At 37.7% G+C, this 21,311-nt stretch overlaps 1 protein-coding gene across 1 annotated transcript in view; it reads left to right on the top strand.

Moving 5' to 3' along the window:
* Positions 1–5,127: 5,127 nt before the first annotated feature.
* LOC133750506 (bcl-2-related protein A1-like) overlaps positions 5,128–21,311 on the top strand; it is a 59,998-nt gene continuing 43,814 nt past the window's right edge. Inside the window, exon 1 of the mRNA XM_062180090.1 lies at positions 5,128–5,539. Within this exon, the coding sequence (XP_062036074.1) occupies positions 5,128–5,539 (412 nt within the window). The remainder of the gene's footprint in view (positions 5,540–21,311) is intronic.

The raw sequence follows: 21,311 nt of genomic DNA, 5'->3' as shown, positions 1-21,311 counted from the left end.
TCATGTTTGTTTGCTGCAGTTCCTCTAGCTTTCTCCCTAGAAAATACGAACGTGTAGAGCTGGTGTCTCCATGTGGAACCACTGAGTGTTTCCAGTAGAAAATTAATGTGCACTGATAAAAGAAAAAACACTTTAAAAACAATAAAGTCGTTCGATAATATCCAGAAAACACAAACACAGGGGCTGTGGCAATATCTGGAATTCAGTTAGCCAAAACAAAACCGCATATTTCCGGTTTCATCCACTCATATCCGGACAAAGTGGTGTGGTATTCGTATGCAATGGACTAAGAAAATTACAATGATTGTGGTTTTGGTGAAAAGCAAAGTCTTTTCGTTAGGCAAGTACATAAAATGTCATGTATACAAACAGACATATCATGTTTGTTTACCCGAGTTCCTCTAGATTTCTCCCTAGAAAATACGAATGTGTAGAGCTGGTGTCTCCATGTGGAAAAATTAGAATTTCCCAGTAGAAAATTAAATGTTCCCTGATCAAAAAAAACAAACTTTAAAAACAATAAAGTCCTTCGATAATATCCAGAAAACACAAACACAGGGGCTGTGGCAGTATCTGGGATTTAGTTAGGCAAAAACATCCGGATATTTCCGGTTTCATCCACTCATATCCGGACAAAGTGGTGTGGAATCGTATGCAATGGACCAAGAACATCAGAGTAAAAATGGTTTTGTAGAAAAGCAAAGTCTTTTCGTTAGGCAAGTGCATAAAATGTCATGTACACAAACAGAAAATCATGTTGTTTGCCACAGTTCCTCTAGACTTCTCCCTAGAAAATACGAATGTGTAGAGCTGGTGTCTCCATGTGGAACCAATTAGAGTTTCCAAGTGAGAAATTAAGGCAGGAAGCGGTTAAAATGGAGTTGCTTGGCTAACTGCATATTGTTCTGCTTTTGTACAAAAGAGCTGGGCTTGCAAAATGCTTTTTTTAAGATGACTAAACTTTAGCTGAACTTGTAGCATGTGATGTGTTAATGCCTTTATGAGATAATTGAGCATGTGACAATTATTTTAGGAGCTATGTTAAGTTTTTGGTCATGATGACCCCGTGTTTATGCTTGGTTAAGGACTTTGTTCCCTTACTTTGGAAAAACCCTTTACCTTGTGATTTGTTTGGTTATGCTGTGGTTTATCTTGTGATCCTCTGTAATGCTGTGGAGATATGCTAATGTTGTGGTTTTAAATCTTAAATACTCTGTGCGGTTGATGATCAGGGCCTCTCTTCTCGCACTGCACCAGAGGGTGTTGTTGTGCTTAGAGTTGGCCCATCTGCGCAGATGTAATAAACTTCCTCATGCACTTGCATCGATTGGACTGGAATTCGTGTTTCTGGGGTCGGTAGAAGTGTGAGACACCTGTCAGGGGTCTTACATTCTTGGGGGCTCGTCCGGGATTCGAGACCCCAGACCCACGCTCCATTTTCCAATCGGAGGTAAGTTTTTGCTGTTTTAAGTGTTTTTGTGTGTTTTGTTGATTTTTTTATTATTTTATTTTTTCCCGGGGCGCTTGACGTACCGGAGGTTTATGTTTTAACTGTACGGGCGCTAGGCGTCCGGGCGCTAGGCGCCGAAAGAGTTGAGCCAGTAGTAGGTAAGGACAGACGTGTCCGCGACCCCTGGCTCGGGCCCTGGGGGACGCTCCAGTGGCGGTGTCTCGGGGGAGGCTGGCCAGGCAGCTCTCCCACCAGGTAAAAGTCTTCTTCCCCGGGAGAGGGCTGGTGGCAGCAGCCGCTCCCGTCGGTGGTTTCAGTTTTGTGGGGAAGCTTTGGTTTCGGTGTAAGTTTTTCTTCCCCGGGAGAGGGCTGGTGGCAGCAGCTGCTCCCGTCGGAAGTTTTGGTTTTAGTTTTGTTGCGCGCAGGTCTCGTCTTATTAGGGCGCGCAGGTCTTGTCCCATTGTTGTGTGCAGTGTTTTTGTGAGTTTTGTGATTGTTATTTGTGTTTTAATATACTTTCCTTATTTGCCTTTCCCCTTTAATATGGGACAGGAATTAACTACACCTTTGAGTCTTATTTTATGAGTCTTAATTGGGAAAACTGCAATGCGAAGTTGTTTATGTTGTTTATCTGTTTTCAGTGTTTGAGTGATTACCCAACTGATCAGAAGTGTACTAATTGTTGGCCAAACCGCTTGACTCTGACAGCTTAAATTCTAAACTGAGTCTTCCAACTTTGGGCTTCCAGTCGGATCCCTGGAACTCTCAAAGGATGAGACTCTAAAATTTGTTAAAGTAACCGCTGCTTGAGTCAATTCAGATTATGTAAAATATATTAAAATGTTGTAAATGGTGTCAGACCTATGCTGTATTTATGTTTTTGCTTTTCAGCTAGAGTGGTTTTATAAAAATAAGAGTAAATTCTGTGTATACAAGCCTTTATGTTGTTAACATTGGTTCAGAGAATTAAGTTAATGCTAAAGCCCTTTGGTTTGCTTGGTAGCTCACTTATTCGGGTTTTACATGTCTTTGATATGCTTTAGACATGTTTTTCTTAACGATGAAGATCTTTTCAAAGTTATGTCCATGTTTGCTGTCCAGGAGGAGTTATTCTTATGTTACTTAAAAGCATGGAAATGTAATTTTGACTTTTAATTCAGATAATGGTGTGATATTCATTAATAACTCAGTGTCTTAAGCCATCTAGGCATCAATGCTAAGCAAAATGTAAAAAATTGTATTGTATTTTTCACATCTTAAATTCGATAAGAGAGACTGTTTGAGTTTGTTAACATGTATTCTCATAGATTGTCTATACATAACAATTCAAGACTATGTAAAAGTAACTACAGGTATAAAGTTTCAGAAAATGTGAGCAAGTCATAAAAAGTTTTAAAAGGTTTACAACTTTAAAATTGTTTACAGTTTTCTTTAAGTTAAGTGCTAATGCCAAAATTACATTGACCTAAAGTTAAAGTCTGATCTTCTGTTACAACAATAAGGTTTTTTTAAAAAAAATGTACACTAATGTTAGTAAATACCTAAAAATGGTCTAAGTCTTAAAATCTGTTTTTGCAAAAATTGTAATGTCTATTTTAACAGTGTCTGCTGAATCAGTTACTCTGCCATTTTTAGAGTTAGGTCCTATAAGCTCTTTTTGATTCTGTTAAGTAGTTCTAAATTATGTAAACCCTTATGTTCAAGGTTTTTATTTCTGGTTTATTTAACAACAAACATAAAATTCATGTTCTACCAAAGTGATCTATTGTGTACTCTACTGTCTCTGTTAAGTTCAAATTAATAAAAAGCATTGTTAAGTATTATGATCAAATCTGGTTTAAAAGTGTAAAAATCACCCTAACTAATAAATGGCTATCATTTCAGGATGTTAAGGAATTCTATTTTGACCAGATACTCTAAGTTCTCTTGGCACCTTTAACAGACTTTCTAAAAATCCAAGTTCTAAATTATCCGAACTTTTGACACCCCCAGAGGGCCCCTGGAGATGTCAAAAAGAGATCTCTCATCTTGCAGAGATAATAACCAATCGGCTGTTTAAATTAAAAGTGGTGCCAAGATGTAAAATGATGCTAAACTTCAGCTATAAACATGTTTCTTTCTAGCTGCTCCAGTCTCTGGCTCAGAAGCCAGATCCTTTAAAGAGGGACCGATGAAGTCTCCGTCCAGCTAACGCTAAACAACCAGGCATTGCTAGTTCAAATGTATTGCTAGTTCAAATGTGGATCAAACGGGAGGTCTAGCCAAAAGGGAAACAAATAGTTAAGATTGTACAAACCTACAAAAATGTAACAATTACAGATAGTAATAGGCTACTATCATTATGGCTAAATGGTTACCCACTGTGTTCCATCCGCTAAAAAATTTTTGTTGTCTTACAAATATTTAATGAAACCCGAATCACTAATTTCAGAGTAATGCAAAATGTTAGCTCATTTGTTAATTGGACTGTGTGCGCCTCAACATGTCTGTTTATTAAAATGGTACTGTTTTTTATGCTCCTGACATTGGTGCCCTTTTTTGGAAACCAGAAGAAAAACGGAGGCGGAAGAATCCGATGAAATAGAGGAGGAAGGACCCCCGGCCCATTCTAGCTGGCCGTCCTCCTCCTCCATATGACTGGGATCACAAGCCCTGACTGGACTTGCAGGGCCTGTTTTACTAACATTAATTTTACTACACTTGAATGGAACTCTGTAAAAGACTCAGTCTCTACTGCCAGACTCCCCTGAGGAGTTTAGCTGAAGGGGTTAAAGTTATTTAGTTAAAAAAGGGGAAGTTTAAGATGGGCTAAGAAAGAGGAACTAACTAGGATCCTGGCCACCACCGTTAAAAGAAAGCAAAAGTAAGGGAAAATTAGGATAGGCAGGGACCCCGGGAGACCGACAAAAGCACAGAGAAGTGCCCAAAAGGACAAGTCTGCTTAAGATCTGACTAACAACGGGAGTCAAGTGGTGTACGACTGCCACACGAGACTGAACTGACTGAAACGGCCCCTGCAAGACGACAAGAGAAAAAAATGACAGCAGCGGAGTGGTGAGACTGGGCGACAGTGGCCCCTCGGCTCCTCCCTCATTGGGACACGTCTGGGTTTCCACCTTCAACCCCCCGAGGACTCTGCTCGGCAGGCAGGGCTGATCGCTATGGACCATGCACTCCGTGCAGCTAAGAAAAAGGAGCGGGTGGCAATGCACGAGAACAGCAGGTACGCTCTCGCCACTACCCACGGGGAACTCAAAATGGACAGAGGCTTTATCGACCAGGAAGAAGAATTGCGCCAATGTTTCCCTGATTTGGACTATCAAAGGTACTGGGGTCAGACACCGGGCCGGCTTTCGTCTCCAGGGTAAGTCAGATGGTGGCACAGGTGTTGAAAATAGAAAGTTGCATTGTGTTTATAGGGTAAGTCAGATGGTGGTAGCGGTAGCCAAGGTACTGGGGATATAGTTAGGTAAAACGTATGATTAATGGTGGAGGCTGGCACTGGAGACTGGGTCAAATTGCTGCTACACATTTTTATAATGCTACATATCTTTTATATGCTGCTGCATTTTTGGAATTTCCCTATTTTGCCAGGCTTTGCTTAAATGTCTGCCTTTTAGGGCTTTAAAGGCTTTTTGAAGAAGCAGTCCCTGGCTCTGCTCTCCGAGCAGCAGAAGATGAGTGACTGCGAGTTTGCCTATGTACACATGCTGGCTGATTATCTGCTGTATATCCTGAAGACGCCGCAGCCTGGACTGGGATTGAGCAAGACGTCCAGGGTGCTGCAGAACGTCACCTTCTCCATCCAGCAAGAAGTGGAAGAGGCTCTGCAACCGTACCTGCACAATGTGCCTGTCGCGTCCGTCAAGACTGCCAGAATGATTTTCAACCAAGTAATGGAAAAAAAGTTTGAGGACGGTGTCGTCAACTGGGGTAGGATTGTGACTATATTCGCATTTGAAGGGGTCCTGGCCAAGAAGCTCCTCCGGGAGCAGGCTGCTCCGGATGTGGACATTTTTAAGCCCATCCCTTATTTTGTGGCTGAGTTCACAACGAGGAGAATGGGAGAATGGATAAAGAGTATTGTTGGTAAGAAGGGCTAAAGAAAAAAGAGCTTTTTTATATAAGAAAAGGACATGGTTTGTAAGAATAACTTTATCCGGATGGCTAGTTTACTCTAGGCTAAAATGGAAGTGGTAAAATGTTTAAAGTAAGTCGAAGAGGGTGTGTGAAAGTCACAGTCACAAAAAGTATTTGGGTCAATTCAGCTGAATAGGCACCAGGTATCAACCCAAGTTTGTATGACTTCTTCAGGGATGTGTTTTCTGTTTTTGTCTCTGTTGTATTTTCTGTTTTTAAATCCTGATGCCTTTTTGTAACTTTTTTATTTTGCGGGGCGGGGCATACTTCCCCAACCCTGCAGACTTGCTTCTGTGCTTATAAAGTCGGCTGCAAGGCACAGAGATGTGCTTATAAACCTGTGTCTGGAAGCGGATTTGGTGGGCGCCGGTAATGGGCAGCCCACATATTCCAATAATAATCACGTGGGAGGAAGAAACACCTAGGACATCTCCGGCCTGTTTTTTTTTTTTTTTTGATTAGACTCCCCTATGAAACAAAGGACTGGGCGGAAGCGTATATTTAATCACCTCTTAATTCTAATTGTTACCATTGTGGGATTTTTAATTTCTTTCCAAAAGAATCTTAGCCATTGCAGGACCCTTAGTAAGATAGGGCCTGCTTCTCGGGGTATGCAACTGATATTTTGAACACCCTGCTTTCTTTCTTTATTTCAGGCCTTTATAAAATTTAAAAAGTAATTCCTAAAATTTTAAGATTAAAATTTGACAAAAAGAAAAGGGGGGGGAACGAGAAATTAAGGCAGGAAGGGGTTAAAATGGAGTTGCTTGGCTAACTGCATATTGTTCTGCTTTTGTACAAAAGAGCTGGGCTTGCAAAATGCTTTTTTTAAGATGACTAAACTTTAGCTGAACTTGTAGCATGTGATGTGTTAATGCCTTTATGAGATAATTGAGCATGTGACAATTATTTTAGGAGCTATGTTAAGTTTTTGGTCATGATGACCCCGTGTTTATGCTTGGTTAAGGACTTTGTTCCCTTACTTTGGAAAAACCCTTTACCTTGTGATTTGTTTGGTTATGCTGTGGTTTATCTTGTGATCCTCTGTAATGCTGTGGAGATATGCTAATGTTGTGGTTTTAAATCTTAAATACTCTGTGCGGTTGATGATCGGGGCCTCTCTTCTCGCACTGCACCAGAGGGTGTTGTTGTGCTTAGAGTTGGCCCATCTGCGCAGATGTAATAAACTTCCTCATGCACTTGCATCGATTGGACTGGAATTCGTGTTTCTGGGGTCGGTAGAAGTGTGAGACACCTGTCAGGGGTCTTACACAAGTACAAAATTAAATGTTCCCTTAGGGAAAAAATATTCAAAACAATAAAGTCGTTCGATAATATCCAGAAAACACAAACACAGGGTCTGTGGCAATATCTGGGATTGAGTTAGCCAAAACAAAACCGGATATTTCCGGATACATCCAGTCATATCCGGCAAGAGTGGCGTGGAATTTGTATGCAATGGACAGCGAAAATCACCGTAAATATGGTTTTGGAGAAAAGCAAAGTCTTTTCGTTATGCAAGTGCATAAGATTTCATGTATACAAACAGAAATATCATGTTTGTTTACAGCAGTTCCTCTAGCTTTCTCCTAGAAAATACGAATGTGTAGAGCTGGTGGATCCATGTGGAACCAATTAGAGTTTCCCAGTACAAAATTAAATGTTCCTGAACAAATATTCCTTTCAAAACAATAATGTCCATTGATAATATCCAGAAAACACAAAGACAGGGGCTGTGGCAATATCTGGGATTGAGTTAGCCAAAAGACAACCGGATATTTCCGGTTTTATCCAGTCATATCCGGACAAAGTGGTGTGGAGTACTTATGCCATGGACTGAGAAAACTACAGTGAAAGTGGTTTTGGAGAAAAGTGAAGTTTTTTTGTTAGGCAAGTCCATAAAATGTCATGTACACAAACAGAAATATCATGTTTGTTTGCCGCAGTTCCTCTAGATTTCTCCTAGAAAATATGAATGTGTAGAGCTGGTGTCTCCATGTGGAACCAATTAGAGTTTCCCAGTACAAAATTAAATGTTCCCTGATAAAAAACTTTCAAAAAAATAAAGTCCTTCGATAATATCCAGAAAATACCAACACAGAGGGTGTCGCAATATCTTGGATTCAGTTAGCCAAAAAAAAAAACCGCATATTTCTGGTTTCATCCACTCATATCTGGGCAAAGTGGTGTGGAATTCGTATGCAATGGACTGAGAAAATTACATTGAAAATTATTTTGGAGAAAACCAAAGTCTTTTCATTAGGCAAGTGCATAAAATGTGATGTATAGAAACAGAAATATCATGTTTGTTTGCCGCAGTTCTTCTAGCTTTCTCCTAGAAAATACAAATGTGTAGAGCTGGTGTCTCCATGTGGAACCAGTGAATGTTTCCCAGCACAAAATTAAATGTTCCCTGATTAAAAAAAAAAAAACTTTGAAAACAATAAAGTCCATCGATAATATCCAGAAAACACAGACACAGGGGCTGCGGCAATATCTGGGATTAAGTTAGCCAAAACACAACCGCATATTTCCGGTTTCATCCAGACATATCCGGACAAAGTGGTTTGGAATTCGTATGCAATCGACCGAAAAAATCACAGTGAAAATGATTTTGGAGAAAAGCAAAGTCTTTTCGCTAGGTAAGTGCATAAAATGCCATATATATAAACAGAAATATCAGGTTTGTTACCCGCAGTTCCTCTAGGTTTCTCACTAGAAAATATGAATGTGTAGAACTGGTTTATCCATGTGATTCCAGTGAGTGCTTCCCAGTACAAAATTAAATGTTCCTTAATAAAAAAAAAAGATTCAAAACAATAAAGTCCATCTATTATATCCAGAAAACACAAACTCAGGGGCTGTGGCAATATCTGGGATTGAGTTAGCCAAAACAAAACCGTATATTTCCGTTTTCATCCAGTCATATCCTTACAAAGTGGTGTGGAATTCGTATGCAATCGAATGAGAAAATCACAGTAAAAATGGTTTTGGAGAAAAGCAAATCTTTTTGTTAGGCAAGTGCCTAAAATGTCATGTATACAAATAGAAATATTGTTTTTGTTTCCCGCAGTACCTCTAGCTTTCTCCATTGAAAATAGGAATGTGTAGAGCTGTTTCATCCATGTGGAAGCAGTGAGTGTTTCCCAGTATAAAAAAATGTTCCCTGATTAAAAAAAAAAAACTTTCAAAACAATAAAAATCTTTGATAATATCCAGAAAACACAAACACAGGGGCTGTGGCAATATCTGGGACCGAGTTAGCCAAAACAAAACCGGATATTTCCGGTTTCATCCAGTCATATCCGGACAAAGTGGTGTGGAATTCGTATGCAATGGACCGAGAAAATCGCAGTGAAAATGGTTTTGGAGAAAAGCAAAGTCTTTTCTTTAGGCAAGTGCATAAAATGTCATGTATACAAACAGAAATATCATGTTTGTTTGCCTCAGTTCCTCTGGATTTCTCGCTACAAAATACGAATGTGTAGAGCTGGTTTCTCCATGTGGAACCAGTGAGTGTTTCCCCGTACAAAACTAAATGTTACCTGTTAAAAAAAATTCAAGACAATAAAGTCCATTGATAATATCCAGAAAGCACAAACACAGGGGCTGTGGCAATCTGGGATTGAGTCAGCCAAAAAAAAAAACCGGATATTTCTGGTTTCATCCAGTCATATCCGGGCAAAGTGGTGTGGAATTCGTATGCAATGGACCAAGAAAATCACAGTAAAAATGGTTTTGGAGAAAAGCAACGTCTTTTCATTAGGCAAAGGCCTAAAATATCATGTATACAAACAGAAATATCATGTTTGCTTGCCGCAGTTCCTCTAGTTTTCTACTAGAGAATACGAATGTGTAGAGCTCGTTTCTCCATGTGGAACCAGTGAGTGTTTCCCAGTAGAAAATTAAATGTTCCCTGATAAAAAAAAACATTTATAAGAATAATGACCATTGATAATATCCAGAAAACACAAACACAGGGGCTGTGGCAATAACTGGGATTCAGTTAGCCAAAACAAAACCGGATATTTCCGGTTTCATGCAGTCATATCCGGACAAAGTGGTGTGGAATTTGTATGCAATGGACAGACAAACTCACAGTAAAAATGGTTGTGGAGAAAAGCAAAGTCTTTTCGTTAGGTAAGTGCCTAAAATATCATGTATACAAACAGAAATATCATGTTTGTTTGCCGCAGTTCCTCTGGATTTCTCGCTAGAAAATACGAATGTGTAGAGCTGGTGTCTCCGTGTGGAACGAATTAGAGTTTTCCAGCACAAAATTAAATGTTCCCTTATATAAAATATTCAAAACAATAAAGTCCTTCAATAATATCCAAAAAAAAAAAAAACAAACACAGAGGCTTCGCAATATCTAGGATTGAGTTAGCCAAAAAAATATATATATATTTCTGGTTTCATCTAGTCATATCCGGACAAAGTAGTGTGGAATTTGTATGCAATGGACCGAGAAAATCACAGTAAAAATGGTTTAGGAGAAAAGCAAAGTCTTTTTGCTAGGCAAGTGCACAAAATGTCATGTATACAAACAGAAATATCATGTTTGTTTGCCGCAGTTCCCCTAGCTTTCTCCTTAGAAAATAGGAATGTGTAGAGCTGGTGTCTCCATGTGGAACCCATTAGAGTTTCCCAGTACAAAATTAAATGTTCTCTGATAAAAAAAAAAAAAACTTTCAAAACAATAAAATCCTTCGATAATATCCAGAAAACACAAACACAGGGGCTGTGGCAGTATCTGGGATTGAGTTAGCCAAAACAAAACCTGATATTTAAGGTTGCATCCAGTCATATCCGGACTAAGTGGTGTGGAATTCGAATGTAATGGACCCAGAAAATCACAGTAAAAATGGTTTTGGAGAAAAGCAAAGTCTTTTCGTTAGGCAAGTGCATAATATGTCATCTATACAAGCAGAAATATCATGTTTGTTTGCCGCAGTTCCTCTAGTTTTCTCCCTAGAAAATACGAATATGTAGAGCTTGTGTCTCCACTGGAACCAATTAGAGTTTCCCAGTAAAAAATTAAATGTTCCCTGAAAAAAAAACTTTAAAAACAATAAAGTCCATCGATAATATCCAGATAACACAAACAGAGGATCTATGGCAATATCTGTGATTGAGTTAGCGAAAACATAACTGGATATTTCCGGTTTCATCCAGTCATATCTAAACAAAGTGGTGGTGAATTCCCATGCAATGGACTGAGAAAATTAAAGTAAAAATGGTTTTGGAGAAAACAAAGTCTTTTCGTTAGTCTAATGCATAAAATGCCATCTACACAAATTGAAATATCATGTTTGTTTGCCGCAGTTCCTCTAGCACTCTCCCTAGAAAATACGAATGTGCAGAGCTGGCATCTCCATGTGGAACCAATTAGTTTCCTAGTACAAAATTATATGTTCCCTGATAAAAAAAATATTTCAAAACAATAAAGTCCATCTATTATATCCAGAAAACACAAACTCAGGGGCTGTGGCAATATCTGGGATTGAGTTAGCCAAAACAAAACCGTATATTTCCGTTTTCATCCAGTCATATCCTTACAAAGTGGTGTGGAATTCGTATGCAATGGAATGAGAAAATCACAGTAAAAATGGTTTTGGAGAAAAGCAAATCTTTTTGTTAGGCAAGTGCCTAAAATGTCATGTATACAAATAGAAATATTGTTTTTGTTTCCCGCAGTACCTCTAGCTTTCTCCATTGAAAATAGGAATGTGTAGAGCTGTTTCATCCATGTGGAAGCAGTGAGTGTTTCCCAGTATAAAAAATGTTCCCTGATTAAAAAAAAAAACTTTCAAAACAATAAAAATCTTCGATAATATCCAGAAAACACAAACACAGGGGCTGTGGCAATATCTGGGACCGAGTTAGCCAAAACAAAACCGGATATTTCCGGTTTCATCCAGTCATATCCGGACAAAGTGGTGTGGAATTCGTATGCAATGGACCGAGAAAATCGCAGTGAAAATGGTTTTGGAGAAAAGCAAAGTCTTTTCTTTAGGCAAGTGCATAAAATGTCATGTATACAAACAGAAATATCATGTTTGTTTGCCTCAGTTCCTCTGGATTTCTCGCTACAAAATACGAATGTGTAGAGCTGGTTTCTCCATGTGGAACCAGTGAGTGTTTCCCCGTACAAAACTAAATGTTACCTGTTAAAAAAAATTCAAGACAATAAAGTCCATTGATAATATCCAGAAAGCACAAACACAGGGGCTGTGGCAATCTGGGATTGAGTCAGCCAAAAAAAAAAAAAACCGGATATTTCTGGTTTCATCCAGTCATATCCGGGCAAAGTGGTGTGGAATTCGTATGCAATGGACCAAGAAAATCACAGTAAAAATGGTTTTGGAGAAAAGCAACGTCTTTTCATTAGGCAAAGGCCTAAAATATCATGTATACAAACAGAAATATCATGTTTGCTTGCCGCAGTTCCTCTAGTTTTCTACTAGAGAATACGAATGTGTAGAGCTCGTTTCTCCATGTGGAACCAGTGAGTGTTTCCCAGTAGAAAATTAAATGTTCCCTGATAAAAAAAAAACATTTATAAGAATAATGACCATTGATAATATCCAGAAAACACAAACACAGGGGCTGTGGCAATAACTGGGATTCAGTTAGCCAAAACAAAACCGGATATTTCCGGTTTCATGCAGTCATATCCGGACAAAGTGGTGTGGAATTTGTATGCAATGGACAGACAAACTCACAGTAAAAATGGTTGTGGAGAAAAGCAAAGTCTTTTCGTTAGGTAAGTGCCTAAAATATCATGTATACAAACAGAAATATCATGTTTGTTTGCCGCAGTTCCTCTGGATTTCTCGCTAGAAAATACGAATGTGTAGAGCTGGTGTCTCCGTGTGGAACGAATTAGAGTTTTCCAGCACAAAATTAAATGTTCCCTTATATAAAATATTCAAAACAATAAAGTCCTTCAATAATATCCAAAAAAAAAAAAAAAAACAAACACAGAGGCTTCGCAATATCTAGGATTGAGTTAGCCAAAAAAATATATATATATTTCTGGTTTCATCTAGTCATATCCGGACAAAGTAGTGTGGAATTTGTATGCAATGGACCGAGAAAATCACAGTAAAAATGGTTTAGGAGAAAAGCAAAGTCTTTTTGCTAGGCAAGTGCACAAAATGTCATGTATACAAACAGAAATATCATGTTTGTTTGCCGCAGTTCCCCTAGCTTTCTCCTTAGAAAATAGGAATGTGTAGAGCTGGTGTCTCCATGTGGAACCCATTAGAGTTTCCCAGTACAAAATTAAATGTTCTCTGATAAAAAAAAAAAACTTTCAAAACAATAAAATCCTTCGATAATATCCAGAAAACACAAACACAGGGGCTGTGGCAGTATCTGGGATTGAGTTAGCCAAAACAAAACCTGATATTTAAGGTTGCATCCAGTCATATCCGGACTAAGTGGTGTGGAATTCGAATGTAATGGACCCAGAAAATCACAGTAAAAATGGTTTTGGAGAAAAGCAAAGTCTTTTCGTTAGGCAAGTGCATAATATGTCATCTATACAAGCAGAAATATCATGTTTGTTTGCCGCAGTTCCTCTAGTTTTCTCCCTAGAAAATACGAATATGTAGAGCTTGTGTCTCCACTGGAACCAATTAGAGTTTCCCAGTAAAAAATTAAATGTTCCCTGAAAAAAAAACTTTAAAAACAATAAAGTCCATCGATAATATCCAGATAACACAAACAGAGGATCTATGGCAATATCTGTGATTGAGTTAGCGAAAACATAACTGGATATTTCCGGTTTCATCCAGTCATATCTAAACAAAGTGGTGGTGAATTCCCATGCAATGGACTGAGAAAATTAAAGTAAAAATGGTTTTGGAGAAAACAAAGTCTTTTCGTTAGTCTAATGCATAAAATGCCATCTACACAAATTGAAATATCATGTTTGTTTGCCGCAGTTCCTCTAGCACTCTCCCTAGAAAATACGAATGTGCAGAGCTGGCATCTCCATGTGGAACCAATTAGTTTCCTAGTACAAAATTATATGTTCCCTGATAAAAAAAAAATATTTCAAAACAATAAAGTCCATCTATTATATCCAGAAAACACAAACTCAGGGGCTGTGGCAATATCTGGGATTGAGTTAGCCAAAACAAAACCGTATATTTCCGTTTTCATCCAGTCATATCCTTACAAAGTGGTGTGGAATTCGTATGCAATCGAATGAGAAAATCACAGTAAAAATGGTTTTGGAGAAAAGCAAATCTTTTTGTTAGGCAAGTGCCTAAAATGTCATGTATACAAATAGAAATATTGTTTTTGTTTCCCGCAGTACCTCTAGCTTTCTCCATTGAAAATAGGAATGTGTAGAGCTGTTTCATCCATGTGGAAGCAGTGAGTGTTTCCCAGTATAAAAAAATGTTCCCTGATTAAAAAAAAAAAAACTTTCAAAACAATAAAAATCTTTGATAATATCCAGAAAACACAAACACAGGGGCTGTGGCAATATCTGGGACCGAGTTAGCCAAAACAAAACCGGATATTTCCGGTTTCATCCAGTCATATCCGGACAAAGTGGTGTGGAATTCGTATGCAATGGACCGAGAAAATCGCAGTGAAAATGGTTTTGGAGAAAAGCAAAGTCTTTTCTTTAGGCAAGTGCATAAAATGTCATGTATACAAACAGAAATATCATGTTTGTTTGCCTCAGTTCCTCTGGATTTCTCGCTACAAAATACGAATGTGTAGAGCTGGTTTCTCCATGTGGAACCAGTGAGTGTTTCCCCGTACAAAACTAAATGTTACCTGTTAAAAAAAATTCAAGAGAATAAAGTCCATTGATAATATCCAGAAAGCACAAACACAGGGGCTGTGGCAATCTGGGATTGAGTCAGCCAAAAAAAAAAACCGGATATTTCTGGTTTCATCCAGTCATATCCGGGCAAAGTGGTGTGGAATTCGTATGCAATGGACCAAGAAAATCACAGTAAAAATGGTTTTGGAGAAAAGCAACGTCTTTTCATTAGGCAAAGGCCTAAAATATCATGTATACAAACAGAAATATCATGTTTGCTTGCCGCAGTTCCTCTAGTTTTCTACTAGAGAATACGAATGTGTAGAGCTCGTTTCTCCATGTGGAACCAGTGAGTGTTTCCCAGTAGAAAATTAAATGTTCCCTGATAAAAAAAAAACATTTATAAGAATAATGACCATTGATAATATCCAGAAAACACAAACACAGGGGCTGTGGCAATAACTGGGATTCAGTTAGCCAAAACAAAACCGGATATTTCCGGTTTCATGCAGTCATATCCGGACAAAGTGGTGTGGAATTTGTATGCAATGGACAGACAAACTCACAGTAAAAATGGTTGTGGAGAAAAGCAAAGTCTTTTCGTTAGGTAAGTGCCTAAAATATCATGTATACAAACAGAAATATCATGTTTGTTTGCCGCAGTTCCTCTGGATTTCTCGCTAGAAAATACGAATGTGTAGAGCTGGTGTCTCCGTGTGGAACGAATTAGAGTTTTCCAGCACAAAATTAAATGTTCCCTTATATAAAATATTCAAAACAATAAAGTCCTTCAATAATATCCAAAAAAAAAAAAAAAACAAACACAGAGGCTTCGCAATATCTAGGATTGAGTTAGCCAAAAAAATATATATATATATTTCTGGTTTCATCTAGTCATATCCGGACAAAGTAGTGTGGAATTTGTATGCAATGGACCGAGAAAATCACAGTAAAAATGGTTTAGGAGAAAAGCAAAGTCTTTTTGCTAGGCAAGTGCACAAAATGTCATGTATACAAACAGAAATATCATGTTTGTTTGCCGCAGTTCCCCTAGCTTTCTCCTTAGAAAATAGGAATGTGTAGAGCTGGTGTCTCCATGTGGAACCAATTAGAGTTTCCCAGTACAAAATTAAATGTTCTCTGATAAAAAAAAAAAAAACTTTCAAAACAATAAAATCCTTCGATAATATCCAGAAAACACAAACACAGGGGCTGTGGCAGTATCTGGGATTGAGTTAGCCAAAACAAAACCTGATATTTAAGGTTGCATCCAGTCATATCCGGACTAAGTGGTGTGGAATTCGAATGTAATGGACCCAGAAAATCACAGTAAAAATGGTTTTGGAGAAAAGCAAAGTCTTTTCGTTAGGCAAGTGCATAATATGTCATCTATACAAGCAGAAATATCATGTTTGTTTGCCGCAGTTCCTCTAGTTTTCTCCCTAGAAAATACGAATATGTAGAGCTTGTGTCTCCACTGGAACCAATTAGAGTTTCCCAGTAAAAAATTAAATGTTCCCTGAAAAAAAACTTTAAAAACAATAAAGTCCATCGATAATATCCAGATAACACAAACAGAGGATCTATGGCAATATCTGTGATTGAGTTAGCGAAAACATAACTGGATATTTCCGGTTTCATCCAGTCATATCTAAACAAAGTGGTGGTGAATTCCCATGCAATGGACTGAGAAAATTAAAGTAAAAATGGTTTTGGAGAAAACAAAGTCTTTTCGTTAGTCTAATGCATAAAATGCCATCTACACAAATTGAAATATCATGTTTGTTTGCCGCAGTTCCTCTAGCACTCTCCCTAGAAAATACGAATGTGCAGAGCTGGCATCTCCATGTGGAACCAATTAGTTTCCTAGTACAAAATTATATGTTCCCTGATAAAAAAAAATATTTCAAAACAATAAAGTCCATCTATTATATCCAGAAAACACAAACTCAGGGGCTGTGGCAATATCTGGGATTGAGTTAGCCAAAACAAAACCGTATATTTCCGTTTTCATCCAGTCATATCCTTACAAAGTGGTGTGGAATTCGTATGCAATGGAATGAGAAAATCACAGTAAAAATGGTTTTGGAGAAAAGCAAATCTTTTTGTTAGGCAAGTGCCTAAAATGTCATGTATACAAATAGAAATATTGTTTTTGTTTCCCGCAGTACCTCTAGCTTTCTCCATTGAAAATAGGAATGTGTAGAGCTGTTTCATCCATGTGGAAGCAGTGAGTGTTTCCCAGTATAAAAAAAGTTCCCTGATTAAAAAAAAAAACTTTCAAAACAATAAAAATCTTCGATAATATCCAGAAAACACAAACACAGGGGCTGTGGCAATATCTGGGACCGAGTTAGCCAAAACAAAACCGGATATTTCCGGTTTCATCCAGTCATATCCGGACAAAGTGGTGTGGAATTCGTATGCAATGGACCGAGAAAATCGCAGTGAAAATGGTTTTGGAGAAAAGCAAAGTCTTTTCTTTAGGCAAGTGCATAAAATGTCATGTATACAAACAGAAATATCATGTTTGTTTGCCTCAGTTCCTCTGGATTTCTCGCTACAAAATACGAATGTGTAGAGCTGGTTTCTCCATGTGGAACCAGTGAGTGTTTCCCCGTACAAAACTAAATGTTACCTGTTAAAAAAAATTCAAGACAATAAAGTCCATTGATAATATCCAGAAAGCACAAACACAGGGGCTGTGGCAATCTGGGATTGAGTCAGCCAAAAAAAAAAACCGGATATTTCTGGTTTCATCCAGTCATATCCGGGCAAAGTGGTGTGGAATTCGTATGCAATGGACCAAGAAAATCACAGTAAAAATGGTTTTGGAGAAAAGCAACGTCTTTTCATTAGGCAAAGGCCTAAAATATCATGTATACAAACAGAAATATCATGTTTGCTTGCCGCAGTTCCTCTAGTTTTCTACTAGAGAATACGAATGTGTAGAGCTCGTTTCTCCATGTGGAACCAGTGAGTGTTTCCCAGTAGAAAATTAAATGTTCCCTGATAAAAAAAAAACATTTATAAGAATAATGACCATTGATAATATCCAGAAAACACAAACACAGGGGCTGTGGCAATAACTGGGATTCAGTTAGCCAAAACAAAACCGGATATTTCCGGTTTCATGCAGTCATATCCGGACAAAGTGGTGTGGAATTTGTATGCAATGGACAGACAAACTCACAGTAAAAATGGTTGTGGAGAAAAGCAAAGTCTTTTCGTTAGGTAAGTGCCTAAAATATCATGTATACAAACAGAAATATCATGTTTGTTTGCCGCAGTTCCTCTGGATTTCTCGCTAGAAAATACGAATGTGTAGAGCTGGTGTCTCCGTGTGGAACGAATTAGAGTTTTCCAGCACAAAATTAAATGTTCCCTTATATAAAATATTCAAAACAATAAAGTCCTTCAATAATATCCAAAAAAAAAAAAACAAACACAGAGGCTTCGCAATATCTAGGATTGAGTTAGCCAAAAAAATATATATATATTTCTGGTTTCATCTAGTCATATCCGGACAAAGTAGTGTGGAATTTGTATGCAATGGACCGAGAAAATCACAGTAAAAATGGTTTAGGAGAAAAGCAAAGTCTTTTTGCTAGGCAAGTGCACAAAATGTCATGTATACAAACAGAAATATCATGTTTGTTTGCCGCAGTTCCCCTAGCTTTCTCCTTAGAAAATAGGAATGTGTAGAGCTGGTGTCTCCATGTGGAACCCATTAGAGTTTCCCAGTACAAAATTAAATGTTCTCTGATAAAAAAAAAAAAAACTTTCAAAACAATAAAATCCTTCGATAATATCCAGAAAACACAAACACAGGGGCTGTGGCAGTATCTGGGATTGAGTTAGCCAAAACAAAACCTGATATTTAAGGTTGCATCCAGTCATATCCGGACTAAGTGGTGTGGAATTCGAATGTAATGGACCCAGAAAATCACAGTAAAAATGGTTTTGGAGAAAAGCAAAGTCTTTTCGTTAGGCAAGTGCATAATATGTCATCTATACAAGCAGAAATATCATGTTTGTTTGCCGCAGTTCCTCTAGTTTTCTCCCTAGAAAATACGAATATGTAGAGCTTGTGTCTCCACTGGAACCAATTAGAGTTTCCCAGTAAAAAATTAAATGTTCCCTGAAAAAAAAACTTTAAAAACAATAAAGTCCATCGATAATATCCAGATAACACAAACAGAGGATCTATGGCAATATCTGTGATTGAGTTAGCGAAAACATAACTGGATATTTCCGGTTTCATCCAGTCATATCTAAACAAAGTGGTGGTGAATTCCCATGCAATGGACTGAGAAAATTAAAGTAAAAATGGTTTTGGAGAAAACAAAGTCTTTTCGTTAGTCTAATGCATAAAATGCCATCTACACAAATTGAAATATCATGTTTGTTTGCCGCAGTTCCTCTAGCACTCTCCCTAGAAAATACGAATGTGCAGAGCTGGCATCTCCATGTGGAACCAATTAGTTTCCTAGTACAAAATTATATGTTCCCTGATAAAAAAAATATTTCAAAACAATAAAGTCCTTCGATTATATCCAGAAAACACAAACACAGAGGCTGTCGCAATATCTGGATATCAGTTAGCCAAAACACAACCGGAGATTTCTGGTTTCATGCAGTCATATCCGGACAAAGTGTTGTGGAATTCCTATGCAATGGACCCAGAAAATCACAATAAAAATGTTTTGGGGGAAAACAAAGTCTTTTCTTTAGGCAAGTGCATAAAATGTCATGTATACAAACAGAAATATCATGTTTGTTTGCCGCAGTTCCTCTATTTTTCTCGGTAGAAAATACGAATGTGTAGAGCTTGTCTCTCCATGTCAACCAATCAGAGTTTCCCAGTACAAAATTAAATGTTTCCTGATAAAAAAAAAAATCTTTCAAAACAATAAAGTCCTTTCATAATATCCAGAAAACACAAACACAGAGGCTGCGTCAATATCTGGGATTCGATTAGACAAAAGAAAACCGGATATTTCCGGTTTCATCCAGTCATATCGGGACAATGTGGTGTGGAATTCGTATGCAATGGAACGAGAAAATCACAGTAAAAATGGCTTTGGAGTAAAGCAAAGTCCTTTCATTAGGAAAGTGCGTAAAATGACATCTATCCAAACAGAAATATCATGTTTCTTTGCCACATTTACTCTAGCTTTCTCCCTAGAAAATCCGAATGTGTAGAGCTGGTGTCTCCATGTGAAACCAATTAATGTTTCCCAGTACAAAATTAAATGTCCCCTGATAAAAAACATTCAAAACAATAAAATCCTCGATAATATCCAGAAAACACAAACACAGAGGCTGTCTCAATATCTGGATATCATTTAGCCAAAACACAACTGGATATTTCCGGTTTCATCCAGTCATATCCGGACAAATTGGTGTGGAATTCCTATGCAATGTACCCAGAAAATGACAGTAAAAGTGGTTTTGGAGAAAAGCAATGTCTTTTCGTTAGTCAAGTGCATAATATGTCATCTATACAAACAGAAATATCATGTTTGTTTGCCGCAAATCCTCTAGCTTGCTCGCTAGAAAATACGAATGTGTAGAGCTGGTGTCTCCATGTGGAACCAATTAGTTTCCCAGTACAAAATTAAATGTTCCCTGATAATAAAAACCTTTCAAAACAATAAAGTCCCTCGATCATATCCAGAAAACACAAACAGAGGATTTGTGGCACTATCTGTGTTTGAGTTAGCCAAAAGAAAACCAGATATTTCCGGTTTCATCCAGTCATATCCGGACAAAGTGCTGGGGAATTCATATGTAATGGACTGAGAAAATTACAGTGAAAATGGTTTTGGAGAAAAGCAAAGTGTTTTCGTTAGGCAAGTGCATAAAATATCATGTATACAAACAGAAATACCATGTTTCTTTGCTGTAGTTCCTCTAGTTTTCTGATAGAAAATAAGAATGTGTAGAGCTGGTGTCTTCAAGTGGAACCAGTGACTGTTTCCCAGTACAAAATTCAATGTTGATTGATAAAAAAAGCTTTAAAACAATAAATTCCATAGATAATATCCAGAAAACACAAACAAAGAGGCTGCAGCAATATCTGGGATTTGGTTAGCCAAAACAAAACCGGATATTTCCGGTTTCATCCACTCATATACGTACAAAGTGGTGTGCAATTCCTATGCAATGGACAAACAAAATCACAGTAAAAATGGTTTTGGAGAAAAGCAAAGTCTTTTCATTAGGCAAATGCATAAAATGCCATCTACACAAACAATATATCATGTTTGTTTGCCACAGTTACTCTAGCTTTCTCCCTGGCTGATACGAATGTGTAAAGCTGATCTCCATGTGGAACCAATTAGAGTATTCCAGTACAAAATTAAATGTTTCCTGATAAAAAAATCTTTCAAAACAATAAAGTCCTTCGATTATATCCAGAAAACACAAACACAGAGGTTGTCGCAATATGTGGATATCAGTTAGCCAAAAAACAACCGGATGTTTTCGATTTCATCCAGTCATATCCGAACAACGTGGTGTGGAATTCATATGTAATGGACTGAGAAAATCACAGTAAAAGTTGTTTTGGAGAAAAGCAAAATCTTTTCGTTAGGCAAGTACATAAAATATCAATTATACAAGCAGAAATATCATGTTTGTTTGCCGCAGTTCCTCTAGCCTTCTCGCAAGAAAATACGAATGTGGAGAGCTGGTGTCTCCATGTGGAACCAGTGAATGTTTCCCTGCACAAAATTCAATGTTCACTGAAAAAAATAGCTTTTTTTTTTATTTCATACAATGTTATTCACACATTTTTCATTTTCTAATTTATACATAATATACAAGGAAGTGAAGATAACATTTCATATGCGCCAGTAAGAGCCAGGACTTAGACAAACTGGTCCAGAAACAATCCACAGAAAAAGGAGACACTCAAGAATAACGCCT

This window comes from Lepus europaeus, chromosome 21 (assembly GCF_033115175.1).
Source record: "Lepus europaeus isolate LE1 chromosome 21, mLepTim1.pri, whole genome shotgun sequence".
NCBI lineage: Eukaryota > Metazoa > Chordata > Mammalia > Lagomorpha > Leporidae > Lepus > Lepus europaeus.
This window is presented reverse-complemented; position numbering and strand designations above follow the sequence as displayed.